General features: G+C 38.6%; 1 protein-coding gene across 1 annotated transcript in view; it reads left to right on the plus strand.

Annotated features, from left to right (window-relative positions):
* Positions 1–10823: 10823 nt before the first annotated feature.
* IQCG (IQ motif containing G) overlaps positions 10824–21815 on the plus strand; it is a 35428-nt gene continuing 24436 nt past the window's right edge. Inside the window, exons 1-2 of the mRNA XM_068979676.1 lie at positions 10824–11032; positions 13069–13197. Coding sequence (XP_068835777.1) covers positions 10824–11032; positions 13069–13197 — 338 coding nt within the window. The remainder of the gene's footprint in view (positions 11033–13068; positions 13198–21815) is intronic.

Raw genomic sequence — 21815 nt, forward strand, 5'->3', positions numbered from 1 at the left:
TTCTTGATGAAAGTGAAAGAAGAGAGCGAAAAAGTTGGCTTAAAGCTCAACATTCAGAAAACGAAGATCATGGCATCCGGTCCCATCACTTCATGGGAAATAGATGGGGAAACAGTGTCAGACTTTATTTTTGGGGACTCCAAAGTCACTGCAGATGGTGACTGCAGCCATGAAATTAAAAGACGCTTACTCCTTGGAAGAAAAGTTATGACCAACCTAGATAGTATATTCTAAAGCAGAGACATAACTTTGCCAACTAAGGTCCGTCTAGTCAAGGCTATGGTTTTTCCTGTGGTCATGTATCGATGTGAGAGTTGGACTGTGAAGAAGGCTGAGCACCGAAGAATTGATGCTTTTGAACTGTGGTGTTGGAGAAGACTCTTGAGAGTCCCTTGGACAGCAAGGAGATCCAACCAGTCCATTCTGAAGGAGATGAGCCCTGGGATTTCTTTGGAAGGAATGATGCTAAAGCTGAAGCTCCAGTACTTTGGCCATCTCATGAGAATGAGTTGACTCATTGGAAAAGACTCTGATGGTGGGTGGGATTGGGGGCAGGAGGAGAAGGAGACGACAGAGGATGAGATGGCTGGATGGCATCACTGACTCGATGGATGTGAGTCTGAGTGAACTCCAGGAGATGGTGATGGACCGGGTGGCCTGGCATGCTGCGATTCATGGGGTCACAAAGAGTCGGACACAGCTGAGCAACTGAACTGAACTGATGGATTCATTCATTTTTTCCAACAGTTTGTTGAATGACTGACTACCATGTATGAAATTTTGTTCTTGGCTTGGAGGATGCTGTGGTAAACAGAACAACAGAAATCTGTGTCCTCATGGAGCTTACATCCTAGTAGGAGAGCAAGACAAGGAGCAAGTAAAATAGAAGGTGGTGTGAGAAAAAAAATGGTTCATGGAGCTTGGCTCCAGCTGGGCAAAGTGGTAGATACATAGCAAAATGCCACTGGTTGAAGCTGGTACCTGATGGACCAGTAGGACTTTACAAGGTGGAAGAGATTAGGGGAAGAGTGGTTCAAGCTGAAAGAATAGCATATGCAAACACCCTGAGTTAGAAGAGAGCATGATTCCTTAGAAGAAAGAGGCCCGCTGAAGCTGGACCCATGAGAGCAATAAAAGGGCAGTGCTAGATGCATCTGGAGAGGAACAGAGGAGCAGCCCTATGGTCCAAGTTAAGAATTTCAGTTTTTTTCTTAAGCTAATGGGAAACCATTGAGAGGTTCTAAGAAATACAATGAAATTTTCAACTTTATACAATGAGCCCTTTATTTCAAAAAGATCACCTTTAATTTGGAAGCTGTTAGAGTAGTTCAAGCAAGAAACAACAGCTAGATTCAGCAGGGTATTGGGGGAAATAGAAATTGAAAGTAAAATCCACAGGACCTGGTGATGATTTGAATTGGGGGAATGCTGATGTCAGGATGAAGGAGGAAGCATAAATGACTCCTGAGTTTCTAGTGTTGAGGAATGAGCAGCCAGAACTTGAAAGCACTAAGCATAGGCCTTTATTACTTATGTGAGGCATACTTACTGATGCCCCAGGCCTGAGAAATAAAGAACAACGCAGCAAAAGAACAAAATCTTAACAGCATATTACTTGCTTCTAAGACTGCCCTTGTACTGGAAAATTTAGCTAGTTTGGAATATCTTTTTTTTTTTTCCACTTTATGTAAAGATTCTTTCAGTTCAGTTCAGACACTCAGTTGTGTCTGACTCCTTGCGACCCCATGAACCGCAGCACGTCAGGCCTCCCTGTCCATCACCATCTCCCGGAGTTCACTCAGACTCACGTCCATCAAGTCATTGATGCCATCCAGCCATCTCATCCTCTGTCGTCCCCTTCTCCTCCTGCCCTCAATCTTTCCAAGCTCAGGGTCTTTTCAGACGAGTCAGTTCTTCAAATCAGGTGGCCAAAGTACTGGAGTTTCAACTTCAACATCAGTCCTTCCAATGAACACCCAGGACGATCTCCTTTAGGATGGACTAGTTGGATATCCTTGCAGTCCAAGGGACTCTCAAGAGTCTTCCAACACCACAGTTCAAAAGCATCAATTCTTCTGTGCCTGGCTTTCTTTATAATCAAACTATCACATCCATTTTGTTCTTTTGCTGCTACTGCTGCTAAGCTGCTTCAGTCGTGTCCGACTCTATGCTACCTCATAGACGGCAGCCCACTAGGCTCCTCTGTCCCTGGGATTCTCTAGGCAAGAATACTGGAGTGGGTTGCCATTTCCCTCTCCAATGCATAAAAGTGAAAGTGAAATCGTTCAGTCGTGCCCAACTCTTAGCGACCCCATGGACTGCAGCCTACCAGCCTCCTCTGTACATGGGATTTTCCAGGCAAGAGTACTGGAGTAGGTTGCCATTGCCTTCTTCATCCATACATGACCACTGGAAAAACCATAGCCTTGACTAGATGGACCTTTGTTGACAAAGTAATGTCTCGGCTTTTTAATATGCTGTCTAGGTTGGTCATAACTTTCCTTCCAAGCAGTAAGCATCTTTTAATTTCATGGCTGCAATCACCATCTGCAGTGATTTTGGAGCCCGAAAAAATAAAGTCAGCCACTGTTTCCACTGCTTCCCTGTATATTTGCCATGAAGTGATGGGACCAGATGCCATGATCTTCGTTTTCTGAATGTTGAACTTTAAGCTAACTTTTTCACTCTCCTCTTTCACTTTCATCAAGAGGCTTTTTAGTTCCTCTTCACTTTCTGCTGTAAGGGTGGTGTCATCTGCATATCTGAGGTTATTGATATTTCTCCCGGCAATCTTGATTCCAACTTGTGCTTCTTCCAGCCCAGCGTTTCTCATGATGTACTCTGCATAGAAGTTAAAAAAGCAGGGTGACAATATACAGCCTTGACATACTCCTTTTCCTATTTGGAACCAGTCTGTTGCTCCATGTCCAGTTCTAACTTGCTTCCTGACCTGTATACAGGTTTCTCAAGGGGCAGGTCAGGTGGTCTGGTATGCCCATCTCTTTCATAATTTTCCACAGTTTATTGTGATCCACACAGTCAAAGGCTTTGGCATAGTCAATAAAGCAGAAATAGATGTTTTTCTGGAACTCTCTTTGCTTTTTCTATGATCCAGCAGATGTTGGCAATTTGATCTCTGGTTCCTCTGCCTTTTCTAAAACCAGCTTGAACATCTATAATATTCTTTCAGTTTTGCATATAAAGTGTTTGTTGCATGGGACATACTTGTACCACCCTCCTAAGGATCACTTTATTGTAGACAAGATCGTACTAGAAACTTACTATTCACTATTTGCTCTGTATATGGCAAAATTCTCCATAGTCTGTTCTCATTGTAAAGCTTATTTAACCAGAAAGGACTTTCCTTTACTGACGAAGGATAACATATTGATAGCAGTATTAAACTTATTTTCAGGATAGTTTTTCTAGGTATAATGGCAATTTTTTTCTGGATGCAATAAATTCTGTTAATCTAGCAGATCAGGGGAATGGAACCATCAAATATTTTAGTAATCAGAATAACAGAAAAGTAAATTTGTTGTATATGGAGATTACCAGTTAATACTCAGAATATAATTTAAAAACATACAAAAGATATATTGGACATTGGTGGTGGTGGTTGAGTCACTAAGTCATGTCCATGTGAACTGTAGCCTACCAGGCTCCTCTGTCCATAGGATATGTCAGGCAAGAATTCTGGAATGTGTTACCTTTTGTTTCTGTAGGGGATCTTTCTGACCCAGAGATCAAACCCATATCTCCTGCATTGCAGTCAGATTCTTTACTGCTGAGCCACCAGGGAAGCCCTACATTGGCATTAATTTGCCTTTAGAAACACGAAGTTTGCATTTATCTGCCAGTAGTTAAGCTGGCTACTAAACAGACCTGTGCCATTTGATGGCAGTGTTTCTTCCATCTCTGAGACTGCTCTGCAAAGCTACAGGGGATAAGCCACAGCTCTTGTACTTCTTTTTCTCTTAGTGGGAGGGTATAGAAATAAATGTCATTCAACACTCCCTTAAACTAATCTCAATGTTTTTTTTCCCACTTTAGGTGATTGCATTTCCGTGAGATTATAATGTACCAAGAAAATTAAAACTAACTCAAGAAGAATGGAAGAGTATGTTCCAAATTCCAATTTATTATTATATATATATATATATGAAATGACTTATATTAAATTTCTGTGTATTATTTACCCTAGCTGTGTAACAAATTACTCCAAAACTTAGCGACTTAAAATATAAATGTTTATTATTTCACATAGTTTCTGAAGTTCAGGAATTTGGGAGTAGCTTGGTTATATGGTCAAGAATTGAGGAGCAGCTTAGTGGAATGGTTCTGTTTTGGGGTTTCTTATAAGTCGAAGTTGGTCAGGGCTGCAGTCATCTGAAGACTTGACTGGGGCTAGGGTATCCAGTCCAAGATGGCTCGTTTACAGAGTTGGCAGGTTGATGCTGTCTTTTGTCAAGAGGCCTTAGTTCCTCACTCTCATGAGACTTTTCATAGGGCTTCTGAAGTATCCTCATGACAAGGCATCTGGATTCCCACAGAGTGAGATTTGAGAAAATGATAGAGAAACTTTAATGTCTCAAAATCACCTAGCCTTGGAAGCCACAATATCCTTTTGGTTATGTAGGTTAGTCCTATTCAGTGTGGGGAAGACTGCAGAGGGGCATGAGTACAAGAGAGTGAGGCTCATGTGGGCCACCTTGAGAATGGCTGCTCCATTCCATGTTTTGCTAACTGAAACGGAGCAGGGCCCTGTAGGGCTCCCAGGCAAGGAGGCCTTTCTGTCTCCCATTTCTTGTAGGCAAGACTCCAGCATTATAACTTTCTGTGAGTTCCAAAGGGCATATTTGAACAGTTGCTAATCAAGGGTGTACGTGCTAAGTTGCTTCAGTCATATCCCACTCTTTGCGACCCCATGGACTGTAGCCCGCCAGGCTCCTCTGTCCATGGGGATTCTCCAGGCAAGAATACTGAAGTGGGGTGCCATTTCCTTTTCCAGGGGATCTTCCCTACCCAGGGATCGAACCAGCACCTCTTATGTCTCCTGCATTGGCAGGTGGGTTCTTTACCACAGGAGTCACCTGGGAAGCTAATCAAGGGAAAGTGAAAATGAAAAGTAGCCCAGTCGTGTCTGACTCTTTGCAACCCCATGGACTATACAGTTCATGGAATTCTCCAGGCCAGAATACTGGAGTGAGTAGCCTTTCCCTTCTCCAGAGGACCTTCCCAAATCAGGGACAGAACCCAGGTCTCCCACATTGCAGGTGGATTCTTTAGCAACTAAGCTATCAGGGAAGCCCAATCAATTCATCTTGCCACATCACCAGAGGCAAGATGAAAGGGACAAGAGAAGCTCATCAAGATTAGAAGACCCACCACCTAAAATGAGATGAAGGAAGTGCAAGCTCTTCCCACACTCTAATCTTGTTAGAGACCCCACATTTGACCCTCATCAAATTCTCTAGGGTTGGGACTCTTGGTTTTTTGAGACAGAACATGGTTTTAGGTTCCTCTTTGCCTGGCAGAGCAATAAAGCTAGCTATCCTTTTCTCCACCCCAAACTCTGTCTCCAGGATTTGATTTGGCACCCAGTGTACAGAGAGGCTCAGCTTTCAGTTAACATAACCATGAGACAATTTTGGTTAGCATCTGAAAATGTTGCTAGAAAAAAAGTGTATTTGGTTCAAGTTCAAATTGGTTGAGCATAGTCAAATAGCAGAGGCTCCACATCTTTAATAAACAGTGAGTTGCTTTTCTCTGGGAAGTCAGAATGTTACTGGGGGTTATTAAATAGAATCATCTGCAAAGTACTTCCATTCATTCTCTTGAGTATATGGCAAAATGGATTTTACAGGAACCCATCTACATGCTGCCTGTGTTTTTGGATTTAAGTAATTTTAAACATTTGATGGCTGACTTATTTTTTCCTTCCTTCTTTCTTTAGAGGTCAACTGGAAGCCTCAAATCTTCCTCCAGCAGATTGGCCTTCTGAAGTGACAGTGTCAGTGACAGGAGAACCACCTAATACTTCTGTAGAAGAAAAGGAAGAAACAGACAAAGAAGCAGTCATAGAAATCAGCCCAGAAATCATGAAGCCGCTATCCATTCTAGACGTGCTGAGGATCTGTGCAGTTCTGGAGGACACCACAGACCAGCTCTCCATTCTAAACTATATCATGCCAGTTCAGTATGAAAAAAGACAAAGCATCAGCATGGTATATATATTCACCATTACTTAATTTTTGCTTTCTCTTTATTTCTCCATCATTTGCAGTACCTATGCCATTCAATTCAACTTGGGCAATAGCACCTTCTAGTCAGGTAAAGGGCTACAGTAATTATCTAAGATATGTACTCTCAGTTAATGGAGTGAAATAGACATAGTTCACGGTACATCTCACAAAATATCCTTTTCTCCTGATATATTGGCGTTATTCTAAAAAGTCCATAGATAAGTCAGTATAAATACAATATATATACTGAGCAGATAAATAATTGTGTTGTCTTGTCTTGTATTGGTATTTGTCAGCTGGCAACCCACCCCAGTATTCTTGCCTAGAGAATCCCCATGGACAGAGGAGCCTGGCGGGCTACAGTTCATGGGGTTGCAAAGAGTTGGACTGAGTGATTAAGCACAACAGCACAAAAGCTAACTGAACACCAGGGGGAGGAAATTCAATTGGACCCTGTCAACATTGCTTTTATCTAAAATGACTTTGTCATTGCTAAATATGTTGCAATCTGCTTTTCTCAATATCTAGCTGCATTATTGCACTAGCCATTACATTTTCCATGATGCTATGGATTCCTCCCTCAAAGCACCACTGAGTTATCAAAAAACTCAACTTGGTAGTGAGCAAAATCTTTCATAAATTCTTAAGCCCTTAAACCAGAAACAATTTTTAAGTACAAATTTTATTACATTTTATTTTAAGTACATATTTATTAAGTTTAACACAATTATATAATTTGTACAGATTATATCTGATTCTGTGATAAATGCAACTTGCTATAAAAATGAGAGGGTAAATTAATTTTCATGTCTAATAGAAAAGAAGTCCATATTTACTGTGACTAGAAAATTAAATTTCCTTCTAATTGCCCCTTACAATTTTATAATTATTATTATTATTATTACTACTGCTATATGTATAAACGGGATTCACAAAACTTTTATTAGGGTTCTAAAAGTGGATTTGAAGTTACAGGATCATTATGGTTGAATTGTGCAATAAGCAATTCATTTCACTTTCTCAGTCTTAGTTTTCTCATTTATGAATTGTGGTGGAGTTTTAACTAAATGAGCCCTTCTAATACTAACATTCTATGAGTTTTAGGGTAATTTTAAAACATTAATGGGTATTATAGGAATTTTGCAACAAATTAGTTTCCTTATTAATTTATGAAAAGCAAAGATATCTGGAAACCCAAGAACTAAACCTTTCAGTGCACTTAAAATTAGTCTAATTCTTAAATTGTTTGTTAACAGATAGTACAGAAGAGACACTAACCTCACTAAATATCTTCAGTTAACAAGATAAAGTTTTCTCAATGATATTTACTGTCAGGCTTTAAAAAGGGTAATTTTCCATCATAGAAACTCAAGAGAGAAAGAAAAACACAAATTTATAAACAACATTCAGTAGTGGTCACCATTCCAGTACATAAAAGAACAAAACTCCAGTTTTAATCTGGTTTAGGATCTTCACCCACAAAATTTTCTGACATGACAGAGAGAGGCCCTGCTTATGATTTTATAGAAATATAAACAGTAAAGGTTTGTACTCTTATTCTGATTAATAGAGCTTAAAAGCCCCTTTCAGAATATGTTAGTTATATAACTTTTACGAATGTGACTCTTTAAAATAATTTTTCATTTTATAGTATTATAGTTGTTCTAACTCATAAATTTTTACAGTACCATTGCCCTGCATAAGATAAATACTTAAAAATCTTAGTACTAATGTAGATGTTTTCCTTCTTTTAAAGCTTCACGTTGTTGAGCTTTACAGTAACAACACTGGGATGAAAGTTTAGTTAGCATTATCCCTCTTCCACAACCATTTTTATAGCTAAAGAATCATGGAATGGAATTATGAAAAACATATTAATGTACTAAGTTCTACCAGAAGTAGGAGTAATTGATCTGAACTTTGGAAAGAGCTCCCTGCAGGGAATACTGTTCTTATTTTTTCCCTTAGAATCTAACACCCTCCCATACAAGGAGGTGAATGGACCAGAATATTTAGCTAGTTCCTTTAAGTTCTCTTCTAAAAACTCATATTTATTTCTAGTAATCTGTTCATCAGGCCATTTGACACATTTGCTTCCTTTTCCAGATGCCTGAGCACAAAGGTAGAGGAATGATGGTTAGGGCGATCAGAAAAAACAAACTTTCCAGGCCTTACGTTTCCCATTCCCTCCCTAGATTAGAAAATCTAGAGTAATAACCATCCACATACTTAAAGCTTTCTTTATGCATAAGGCATCTGGTCCCATCACTTCATGGGAAATAGATGGGGAGACAGTGACAACAGTGTCAAACTTTAGTTTTTTGGGCTCCAAAATCACTGCAGATGGTGACTGCAGCCATGAAATTAAAAGACGCTTACTCCTTGGAAGGAAAGTTATGACCAACCTAGATAGCATATTGAAAAGCAGAGACATTACTTTGCCAACAAAGGTCCATCTAGTCAAGACTATGGTTTTTCCAGTGGTCATGTATGGATGTGAGAGTTGGACTGTGAAGAAAGCTGAGCACCAAAGAATTGATGCTTTTGAACTGTGGTGTTGGAGAAGACTCTTGAGAGTCCCTTGGACTGCAAGGAGATCCAATCAGTCCATTCTGAAGGAGATCAGCCCTGGGATTTCTTTGGAAGGAATGATGCTAAAGCTGAAACTCCAGTATTTTGGCCACCTCATGTGAAGAGTTGACTTATTGGAAAAGACTCTGATGCTGGGAGGGATAGGGGGCAGGAGGAGAAGGGGATGACCGAGGATGAGATGGTTGGATGCCATCACTGACTCAATGGACAGGGGTTTGGATGAACTCCTGTTTGGATGAACTCCGGGAGTTGGTGATGGACAGGGAGGACTGGTGTGCTGCGATTCATGGGGTTGCAAATAGTCGGACATGACTGAGTGACTGAACTGACTGAACTGAAGTTTCAATTTAATTGTTGGAATTCTATGGTTTCTGTTCTCTTTGTAGTCAGTCATATCAATTTTAATTGAAAGTATTTTAAAATTTAATTCTTATTTAATGTAGCATTTTGTTTTGTACTTGCATATGTATGTTTTCCTCAGATCTGAATCTTTCCTTGCTGTTGATAAAGGAAAAATGCTGTTGAGTCTGTGTTTATTAATCTTTATTGATAGTTTTTTTTAACTAATCCAAGTTTAGCTAAGGAAGACCTAGGCTTTTATGCAAATAAAACTCTTCTTTGCATAGGATCAGCTCAAGAATTTAAGTAATCATATTAAATGTTGAACTTATATGGGTCTGTGTAGTGTTCTAAATGCCCTTTTTCTTTCTTTTTCTCCTTCCTTCCTTTTTTTCTTTCATCAATAACGCAAGATGGCAAGTACTATTATTATCCCTATTTTATCAATAGGAAAATGGAGGCATAGAGATATTAAATAGTCACCTAAAGTCAATGTGGTTTAGTGACAGGGCCAGGATTTAAACAAGGAAGTCTGGTTTCAGAGTCTCATATGAACTGCATAACCACTCTGTTATATGGTTTCCCATTGGCTCAAGGTTTTAGCCACAGATTAAATCGGAATCACCAATTGAAAGATGTATCCTGTCCCAGTTGAAAGATGGTAATGCTTACCTCTTACTATTCAAGTTTGGGTCTGAAAAATAATTTTTTTTGGCTTTTCCCCACATGAACTTCGAAATCTATACCACACCACTAAATACACTATTGGCTCCTAGTCTTTGGTATGATTCTCTTTTAATTCTTTATACAGTGGGCCCTCCATATCTATGGGTTCCACATCTGCAGATTCAAGCAACCATGGATCAAAAATATTCAGAAAAAAATTCCAGTAAGTTCTCAAAAGCATAACTTGAATTTGCTGTGTGCTGGCAGCTACATGCATAATATTTACATTGTTTTAGTATTATAGGTCATCTAGAGGTGATTTAAAGTATAATGAGAGGGTGTAAACAGGTTATATACAAATACTATGCCATTTTACATAAGGGACTTCAGGATCTGTGGAGTGTGGTCTCCTTGAGGGCTGGGTCGGGGGTGTGGTGGTGGATCAGACCAATCCTCCGCAGTTACCAAGGGATGACTATATTTCAGATTCATGTGTTCAGCGAACATTTGAGTCTTTGCTGTACCCTGGACATTGTTCTAAACAATGGGATTATAAAGATGCCCACATTTATTTAATATTATCTTGTTCCCAAAAGAATTTGAGGTGCACCAAAATCTGTAAGATACTGTCCCTTTCCTCCTGGAATTTATAATTTAATGGAGATATTTATACAAATAATTACAAGTGGTAAATGTCTGCTAATAGAGATGTTTCACAGAGAACTGTGTCTTTGGTCATAGTCTTAAAGTTTACCAGTCTGGGGAATGACAGAGAGTGGGAATGTTGTCCAAAGGCAGGAAGACACAAAACAGCAGAGCATGCAGTTTGATGTGGCTGAAGAAGAGGATAATTTTCTGGTACTGATATTGCAAGAGGTTTAAAATGTAGGAAGAGGCCCTCATATAGCATTGTTTCTTTTTGTTTTAAAAATCTGTCTTAACATGAACATCATTTATTGTTTTTAGAAGGATAACAAAGAAATGCATTCAGAAGGAAGAAGCTCAGAAAAAGTTCCACTGGCATCAGAACCCTCAAAAATATCCAGTCCACTGGTACATAAAGAAGAACCCAAGTTGCCAGAAATCAGACAAGGGGGCCAGTTTAACAAAGTGCAAGATCTTATCTTCAAAAAACCCACAAGGCAGACCATAATGAACACAGAGACACTGAAGAAAATTCAGATTGATAGGTAAGGAAGAAGAGCACATTTGGAAATGTGAGAATGTATTTCTAGATGGATGAAGAGTGAGTACAGGGGTGGCTGACTGCTCTCTTCTCTTAATGGATTGGTCATTATATCCAAGTGACTGCAGATAATAGAATTAGCCAAGGGCTATCTAGGGGGACAATTAAAAGTATTAATATGGTGGTATATGGTTGGGTAAGTTATTGAGCCTTTGTTTACAGTTTTTAAAAATGAGAATAATGATAACTTTGGAGGGAAGTATCAGCCAGTGCTTGGCAGAGATTGGTGGCTATTGTGATGCTTTATTCTTTAGTAAGAGATAGATACTATCAAAGTAGTCAAATTTTAAACTGTTTTAATCCTGAGGATTTCTTAAGCAGTCTCAGTTTCCATTCTTAATGCTCAATTTTTCATTGTCAACTGGCTTGTTGACAAAGAATCCTGTTAAGTTTAAAAGAAAGTATAACCTTTTGATAGTAATTTTTGGTAAATAAGGGTTTATAACAATTACCCAGGGCCACTAGCCAAATCCAGCCTGTAGTCTGTTTTTGAAAATAAAGTTTACTGGAACACAGCATCGCCCATTTTATATATTGTCTATGACTGCTTTGATGGGATAACAGCAGAGTCAAGTAGTTTCAACACGGAGTTTATGTCCTGCAAAACCAAAAACATTTACTATTTGTCCAATTACAGAAATACTCGCTGACCCCTGCTTTAGACCCTCACCAGAGGGTATCATCTCGTTATAAATAATCTGGTTTCACATTTGCATCCCTTAAAGATGGTGTCCTGTTTATAAGCTACTAGTTAATGTCCTTTCATTCTCAGTGTGTGGGATCATAGTTTTTCAATTGATATGACTTCACTGTATTTATTTTCTCAATATAGTTATTGAATTTTTGTGTGTGAACTATTGGTAATAATTATGTAAAACAGTAAGTATACTTCTTGCTGATTCTATGTCAAAACATTAAATAACAGTATTTAAAATTCTCTACCTAGGAGAAAATACTCAATGGACTAGGAGTCAATAATCTGAATTAAATAGTTCTAGCTCTTTTTCAAGCTAGTTCTGTGAACTTGGGCAAGGAAGGCATTTAATCTTCCTGAGTCTGGATTCACTCATCTCTAAAATGTGTTGTATTATTAGCTCTTTATACAAAAATTTTTTAATGATTTAACTTTTTCAAATTATGAAATATTTCAACAATGCAGGAAAATGTGAAGAATAAAATTATTAATCCTTATGTATATAACCACCAAATCTTAACATTTTACATGATAGCTTTAAGAGTTGTTTTTTTTTTTTTCAAATAAAATATGTCAGGTACAATTGAAGACGCTGTTTCTAGTCCCCTCACCCTTCCCCCAAATAGTTCTTCTGAATTTGTTGTTTATTGTTCTCTTGTATATGTTGTGATACTTTTATTAAGTATGTAAGTATTTTATTTAAATGATACATATAGGTGGCTCAGATGGTAAAGAGTCTGCCTGCAATGTGGGAGACCTGGGTTTGATCCCTGGGTCAGGAAGATTCCCTGGAGAAGGAAAATGGCAACCCACTCCAGTATTCTTGCCTGGAGAATTCCATGGACAGAGGAGCCTGCTGGGCTACAGTCCATGGGGTCACAGAAAGTCGGACATGACTGAGTGACTAACTTTCACTTTCATGTTCATAGTTTTACATGTTCTTAAATGTTGTATACACAATATCATGCTGTACATTCCAGGTCCGTTAGTCTTCAGAATGTAAACTTTTTCCGGTTAAGGAGTTTCTCTTTTTTGCTAAGAGTTGTTGTTTGTTTTTAAATGATGTGATGATCATTTGGCTTTTTTCTCCTTTTGTCCTTATTAATGTGATGATTTCCATTAGTAGATTTTCTAATACTAAACTATTTCTGCCTTCCAAGAATAATTCAAATTTAGTTATGATGGTCCTTCTGAGTCTTAACTTGTGTGATTTCTGTAGCTCTTTGTGAATGTGGGGAAATATACCTTACTGATTCATCTTACATTTCTTACATTTCTCCTTACAGGCAATTTTTGAGTGATGTAATTACAGAAACTATGGAGGAGTTGCAAGAAGAAGGCACTTTCACCAATCTCCTGAAAGCTTTGGGCAAAGAGAGGGAAAGCAAAATGCATTTCTATGATATCATTGCCAGGTGAGAGTAACTTTAGGTTTATTTGCTTTGTTGCCTTTTAAAGTGCTATAAAACTCTTACTGGAAGTCTTAGATTTCTAAAGCAAATCAAGTTTTTGCTTTTAAGGGGAGATAACTAGGAGTCAGAAAGTTGGGTTCTGTTTGGAGTTCTGCTGGAACAATAGCTCAATTTCTGGGCTTCAGTTATCTGTATCTATAATATATATAGTACAATATATGTACTACACAGATGAGTAGTTCATGATCTATGGTTTGTTTTGGCAATGACAATCTCAAGATTCTAGTTAGCAGGATTTCTCGAGATGTTACTTAATGATAAGGTTTTTTTTTGTTGTTGTTATTGTTGTTGCTATAGACTGAATGTTTGTGCTCCTCTAACCTCAGTTTTTGGAATCCCAACCTCCAGAGTGATGGTTTTAGGAGGTTGGACGTCTTTGGTCAGTGAGTAGGTCTTAAGCATGGAGCCCTCATCTGTGGGATTAGTGCCCTGATAAACAATACCCAGGAGAGCTGCCTTCCTCTTCTGTCATGTAGATACAAACGAAAATGGGCAGTTGTGAACCAGGTGGCAGGTTCTCAGCAGACACTGAATTGGACGGTACCCGGATCTTAGACTTAATAGCCTCCAGAACTGTGAGCAATGAATTTCTCTGTTTATAAGCCTTCCAATCTATGATATTTTTATTATGGCAGCTCAAGCTAAGATAGGTATTATTATTATTTTTTATTGTATTGTTCTGTTATTTTGTTTTAAACCTAAATAAGGGGATTTCTGGAGATAAGCAGAATTCTGTTTCTGAGGGCAAACAGAAACAACATAAAATAGTTAAATTCTCATTCAGACAGTACTGAGTTTAAATTCTGCTCTGCCATTTAAACTCATTCTGCTCTGTGACTATGGCAAATGTGTGAGTCTGTATCTTCTTAGAGACAGATGACAAGATGAGATTATTAATGTAAAGATTTTTATCAGGGAAACCCTTATGTGAGAGAAAATGGGGAGGGAGCCTTTGGACTCAATGCTAGACTCACCATAAGTGAAGGAGAGGGAAGGTTGGGTGGATGAGACCACCCTGCAATCTAAAGATGATTTGGCAAGGTCAGCAGGGAGTTCTTGAGCCAAAGTCAAGCATCAGAAGAGTCCAGAGTCTCCTAGGAAGGGATGGCTTTATCCCTGCCACCCTCAAAACTTGGCTGGGAGCAGTCTGTGGGAAGGATGGCCTCAGAGCACAAACAGTGGAGGAATTCAGAGTCGAGAGCTTAGACCCTTGTTTGCTTACATTGCCTGTATTAGGAGGTCTGGGGGCACATTCTCAGGCCCTCTGCAGCAAGTTACCTCAACTCTCTACGTGCATTTTCCTCATCTGTAAAACAGGAGTGATGACAGAGATTATGTCCTTAGATTTGCTTAGAGGTGCTCAGAATAGGAAAGATTCATCTTTTTCCTCTTCCTGTTCCTCCTCTTCTTAGCTTGTTCTCAGCAGCAGCAATTTTAGATACAACACTGATAAGCCAGAAAATCCTCTTCCAGTTTACTACAATCACAATCTTTTTAAAAAATTAAGTGTTTTTTTTAATTGAAGGATAATTGCTTTATAGAATTTTGCTGTTTTCTGTCAAACCTCAACATGAAGCAGCCATAGGTATACATATATACCCTCCCTTTTGAAACTCCCTCCCATCTCCCTCCCCATCCCACCCCTCTAGGTTGATACAGAGCCCCTGTTTGAGTTTCCTGAGCCATACAGCAAATTCCCAGCTATCTATTTTTCATATGTTAATATAAATTTCCATGTTACTCTTTCCATACATCTCACCCTCTCCTCCCCTCTCCACATGTCCATAAGTCTATTCTGTATGTCTGTTTCTACATTGTTGCCCTGTAAATAAAATTTTCAGTACCATTTTTCTAGTTTCTGTATATATGTGTTAGAAGATGGTATTTATCTTTCTCTTTCTGATTCACTTCACTCTGCATATGAGTTCTAGGTTCATCCACCTCATTAGAACTGACTCAAATGTGTTTCTTTTTATGGCTGAGTAAATTCCATTGTGTGTATGTACCACAGCTTCTTTATCCATTCATCTGTCGATGGACATCTAGGTTGCTTTCATGTTCTAGCTATTGTAATTAGTGCTGCAATGAACAATGGGATACTTGTGTCTCTTTCAATTTTGGTTTCCTCAGGGTATATGCCTAGGAGTAGGATTGCTGGGTCATATGGTGTTTTTATTCCTAGTTATTTAAGGAATCTCCATGCTGTCTTCCATAGTGGCTGTATTAATTTATATTCCCACCAACAGTGCCAGAGCATTTCCTTTTCTCCACATGCTCTCCAGCATTTATTGTTTGTAGACTTTTTGATGAGGGCCATTCTGACTGGTGTGAGGTGATATCTTATTGTAGCCTTGATTTGTATTTCTCTAATAATGAATGCTGGAGAAGACTCTTGCAAGTCCCTTGGACTGCAAGGAGATCCAACCAGTCCATCCTAAGGAGACCAGTCCTGGGTGTTCATTGGAGGGACTGATGCTGAGGGTGAAACTGCAGTACTTTGGCCATCTCATGCGAAGAGTTGACTCATTGGAAAAGACCCTGATGCTGGGAAGGATTCAGGGCAGGAGGAGAAGGGGACAACAGAGGATGAGATGGCTGGATGGCATCACCGACGTGATGCACATGAGTTTTGTTGAACTCTGGGAGTTGGTGATGGACAGAGAGGCCTGGGGTGCTTCGATTCATGGGGTCGCAAAGAGTCAGACATGACTGAATGACTGAACTGAATAATGAATGATGTTAAGCATCTTTTCATGTGTTTGTTACCCAACTGTATATCTTCTTTGGAGAAATGTCTGTTTAGGTCTTTTTCCCACTTTTTGATTGGGTTGTTTGTTTTTCTGGTATTGAGTTGTATGAGCTGTTTGTATATTTTGGAAGTTAATCCTTTGTCAGTTGTTTCATTTGCTATTATTTTCTCCCATTCTGAGGGTCGTCTTTTCACCTTGCTTATAGCTTCCTTTGCTGTGCAAAAACTTTTAAGTTTAATCAGGTCCCACTTGTTTACTTTTGTTTTTATTTCCATTACTCTAGGAGGTGGGTCATAGAGGATCTTGCTTTGATTTATGTCAAGTGTTCTGCCTATGTTTTCCTCTAATAAGAGTTTTATAGTTTCTGGTCTTACATTTAGGTCTTTAATCCATTTGAGTTTATCTTTGGGTATGTTGTTAGGAAGTGTTTTAATTTCATTCTTTTACACGTAGCTGGCCAGTTTTCCCAGCACCATTTATTGAAGAGGCTGTCTTTGCCCCATGGTATATTTTTGCCTCCTTTGTCAAAAATAAGGTACCCATAGGTGCATAGGTTTATTTCTGGGCTTTCTATCTTGTTGCATTGGTCTATATTTCTGTTTTTGTGCCAGCACCATAACTGTCTTGATGTCTGTAGCTTTGTAGTATTATCTGAAATCAGGAAGGTTGATTCCTCTAGCTCCATTCTTCTTTCTCAAGACTACTTTGGCTATTCGGGTTCTTTTGTGTTCCCATATGAATTGTGAAATTGTTCTAGTTACATGAAAAATGCCATTGGTAATTTGACAGGGATCACACTGAATCTGTAGATTGTGTTTGGCAGTATAGTCATTTTTACAATATTGATTCTCCCTACCCAGGAACATGGAATATCTCTCCATCTCTTTATGTCATCTTTGATTTCTTTCATTTGTGTCATAATATTCTGTGTACAATTCTTTTGTCTCCTTAGGTAGGTTTATTCCTAGATATTTACTTCTTTTTGTTCCAATGGTGAATGGGATTGATTCATAATTTCTCTTTCTGATTTTTCATTGTTAGTATATAGGATTGCAAGTGATTTCTGTGTATTGATTTTGTATCCTGCAACTTTTCTAAATTCACTGATTAGCTTAGTAATTTTCTGATACTATCTTTAAGGTTTTCTATGTACAGTATCATATCATCTGCAAACAGTGAGAGCTTTACTTCTTCTTTTCCTATCTGGATTCTTTTGTTTCTTTTTCTTCCCTGATTGCTTGTAGCTAGCACTTCCAGAACTATGTTGAATAATAGTGGTGAAAGTGGACACCCTTGTCTTGTTCCTGATCTTAGGGGGAATGCTTTTAGTTTTTCACCATTGAGAATAATGTTTGCTGTAGGCTTATTATTTATGGCCTTTACTATGTTGAGGTAGGTCCTTCTATGTCCATTTTTTGAAGAGTTTTAATTCTAAATGGGTGCCAGATTTTGTCAAAGGCTTTTTCTGCATCTATTGAGATTGTCATATAATTTTTATCTTTCAATTTGTTAATATAGTGTATCACATTGATTGATTTGAGTATATTGAAGAATCCTTGCATCCCTGGAATAAACCCAGTTTGATCATAGTGTATGAGCCTTTTGATGTGTTGCTGAACTCTGTTTGCTAAAATTTTGCTGAGAATTTTTGCATCTATGTTCATCAGTGACATTGGCCTATAGTTTTCTTTTTTTGGTTTGTCTTTGTCTGGTTTTGGTATCAGAGTGATGGTGGCCTCATAGAATGAGTTTGGAAGTGTTCCTTCCTCTGCAATTTTTTGAGTTTTAGAAGGATAGGCATTAGCTCTTCTCTAAGTTTGATAGAATTTGCCTGTGAAGTCATCTGGTTCTGGGCTTTTGTTTTTTGGGAGATTTTTGATCACAGCTTCAATTTCAGTGCTTGTAATTGGGTTGTTCATAATTTCTATTTCTTCCTGGTTCAGTCTTGGCAGGCTGAACTTTTCTAAGAATCTGTCCATTTCTTCCAGGTTACCCATTTTATTGCCATATAGTTGTTCATGAAGTGAAGTGAAGTGAAATCGCTCAGTCGTGTCTGACTCTTTGTGACTCCATGGACTATAGCCTACCAGGCTCCTCAGTCCATGGGATTTTCCAGGCAAGAGTCCTGGAGTGGGTTGCCATTTCCTTCTCCAGGGGATCCTCCCGACCCAGGGATCGAACCCAGGTCTCCCACTCTGTGCAGATGCTTTACCATCTGAGCCACCAGGGAAGCCCATAATAGCCTCTTATCCTTTGTTTTTCTGCATTGTCTGATGTAACCTCTCCTTTTTCATTTCTAATTTTGTTGATTTGATTCTTTCTTTTTTTCTTGATGAATCTGGCTAAAGGTTTGTCAATTTTGTTTATCTTCTCAAAGAACCAGCTTTTAGTTTTATTAATCTTTACTATTGTTTCTTTCATTTCTTTTTTATTTATTTCTGCTTGGATGTTTATGTATTTCTTTCTACTAATTTAGGTTTTTTCCCTTCTTTTTCCAGTTGTTTTAGGTGTACAGTTAGGTTCTCTATTCAATGTTTTTCTTGTTTCTTGAGGTAGGATTGTATTGCTATAAACTTCCTTCTTAGAACTGCTTTTGCTGCATCCCATAGGTTTTGAGTTGTTGTGTTTTAATTATCATTTGTTTCTAGAAATTTTTTGATTTCCCTTTTGGTTTCTTCAGTAACCTGGTGGTTATTTAGAAGTGTGTTGTTTAGTCTCCATGTTTTTGTATGTCTTACACTTTTTTTCTTGTAATTGATATCTAGTCTCATAGCATTGTGGTTGGAAAAGATGCTTGATATGATTTCAGTTTTCTTAAATTTGCTGAGGTTTGATTTGTGACCCAAGATGTGGTCTACCCTGGAAAATGTTCCATGTGCACTTGAGAAGAAGGTGTATTCTTCTGCATTTGGATGGAATGTCCTGAAGATGTCAATAAGATCCATCTCATCTAATGTATCATTTAAGGCTTGTGTTTCCTTATTCATTTTCTGTTTTGATGATCTGTCCATTGGTGTGAGTGGGGTGTTAAAATCTCCTACTTATTATCGTGTTACTGTCAATTTCTCCTTTTATGTCTGTTAGTGTTTGTCTTATGTATTGAGGTGCTCCTGTGTTGGGTGCATCACTTCAGTTCAGTTCAGTCGCTCAGTTGTGTCTGACTCTTTGCGACCCCATGAATCACAGCATGCCAGGCCTCCCTGTCCATCACCAACTCCCGGGGTTCACTCAGACTCACATCCATCGAGTCCGTGATGCCATCCAGCCATCTCATCCTCTGTCATCCCCTTCTCCTCCTGCCCCCAATCCCTCCCAGCATCAAAGTCTTTTACAATGAGTCAGCTTTTCGCATGAGGTGGCCAAAGTACTGGAGTTTCAGCTTTAGCTTCATCCCTTCCAAAGAAATCCCAGGGCTGATCTCCTTCAGAATGGACTGGTTGGATCTCCTTGCAGTCCAAGGGACTCTCAAGAGTCTTCTCCAACACCACAGTTCAAAAGCATCAATTCTTCGGCGCTCAGCATAGATAGTTACAATTGTTATGTCTTTCTCTTGGATCGATCCCTTGATCATTATGTAGTGTCCTTCCCTATCTCTGGTAATCTTCTTTATTTTAAGGTCTATTTTGTCTGATATGAGGATTGCTACTTCAGCTTTCTTTTGCTTCCTATTTGCATGAAATACACTTTTTCCATCCTCTCACTTTCAGGCTATATGTGTCTTGAGGTCTGAAGTGGGTTTCTTGTAGACAACATATATATGGGTCCTGTTTTTGTCTCCATTCAGCCAGTCTGTGTCTTTCGGTTGGAGTGTTTAATCCATTTACATTTAAGGTAATTATTGATATATATGTTCCTATTGCCATTTTCTAATTGTTTGGGGTTGATTTTGTAGATCTTTTTTCTTCTGTTGTATTTCTTGATTATGTAAGTCCCTTTAACATTTGTTGTAAAGCTGGTTTGATGGTACTGAATTCTCTTAACTTTTGCTTGTTGGAAAAGCTTTTTATTTCTCCATCAATTTTGAATGAGATCCTTGCCAGGTACAGTAATCTTGGTTGTAGATTTTTCCCTTTCAGTACTTTAAATATATCCTACAATTCCCTTCTGGCCTGCAGAGTTTCTGCTGAAAGATCAGCTGTTAAGCATATGGGGTTTCCCTTGTATGTTACGTCTTGCTTCTCCCTTGCTGCTTTTATTATTCTTTGTGTTTAGTCTTTGTTAGTTTGATTAGTATGTGTCTTGGCTTGTTTCTCCTTGGGTTTATCCTGTATGGGACTCTTTGTGCCTCTTGGATTTGATTGACTATTTCCTTTTCCATGCTGGGGAACTTTTCAACTATAATGTCTTCAAAAATTTTCTCATACCCTTTCTTTTTCTTTTCTTCTTCTAGGACCCCTATAATTTGAATGTTGGTGCACTTGATATAGTCCCAGAGGTCTCTGAGACTGTCCTCAGCTCTTTTCATTCTTTTTACTTTATTCTGCTCTTCAGAAGTTATTTCCACCATTTTATCTTCCAGCTCACTCATTCTTCTGCTTCAGATATTCTGCTATTGATTCCTTTTAGAGTATTTTTAATTTCAGTAATTGTGTAGTTTGTCTCCGTATATGTATTCTTTAATTCTTCTAGGTCTTTGTTAATTGATTCTTGCATTTTCTCCATTTTGTTTTCAAGGTTTTTGATCATCTTTACTATCATTATTCTGAATTCTTTTTCAAGTAGTTTGCCTATTTCCTCTTCATTTATTTGGACTTTTGTGTTTCTAGTTTGTTCCTTTATTTGTGCAATATTTCTCTGCCTTTTCATTTTTTTTCTAAGTTATTGTGTGCCGGGGTCCAGCCCCGGTGGATCCAGGGAATTCGAAGCAGGGACAGAGTCGGTGTCCTAGGAAAGAACTATTTAATTAGAGATATAAAGAGAGATTAGGAAAGAATAGTGTACTAGGAAAATTAGTGGAGAAAAGAGGCTGAATAACTTGGTTTATGTGGAAAACCAATAAAACTCCAAGACAAGGAGTTTGCACCACCTACGTAGGCCACCGGCGCCCACTTGAATAGCAGAGGGTGCCCCAACTTGGGCTCCCTCTCGCGTGGGTCTTAGAAGCCAGAGCAAGTAAGTAGACATGGCGAGCCTCCACGCTCCAGATGGGAATTCAGCCAGGAAAGAAGAGAACAAAAGGAGACCACACGGGGGAAACCAGTCTTTCCAGGAACTGGTCCGTTTCTTTATTTTTCAGGCCTGCTTATATACTTTTTGTTATAAATAGGGATGAATACAGAGTCACATGGGGTCAGCAGACCTGACCCTTATCAAAATCAGGTGCTTTATACAAATGTATACAAAGGTCTTAGGGGCTTTACATCATCTTCTGGCCACGAGGCCTGCTAACATTTTATGACCCTTTCTTTCTGATAACGGTCAGTAAACCAGAAAACCTATTTTTTCCAGGGGTGAATTTTCTTAATCCAGGCACCACCCTCCAAAGGCACCAGATAAAGTTGCATTCCTATAGGGTGAAGGTGCAGTGGGTTACAATTAAGAAAGGAATTTACTTAGCCTAAGGTTTAACATGATTAATATCAAAGGTTAATACTTATTTCTCCTATATGCTAGTTATATTAATTAATGTGTATAAGGGCAGGGAATATGGAGACTTAGCAGCAAATATTGGCCCAATAAATGAAAACTCTTCACCAGTATAATTTCTAACCAACCCACTACACTATACTAATAATTTTCTAACTTCTCAAAAGAATCTGTATTTAGAAAGTTTAAAGCATCTCATGCCTCTCATGGTTGGGAGGCTGTGAA

This window comes from Capricornis sumatraensis, chromosome 1, assembly GCF_032405125.1.
Source record: "Capricornis sumatraensis isolate serow.1 chromosome 1, serow.2, whole genome shotgun sequence".
NCBI lineage: Eukaryota > Metazoa > Chordata > Mammalia > Artiodactyla > Bovidae > Capricornis > Capricornis sumatraensis.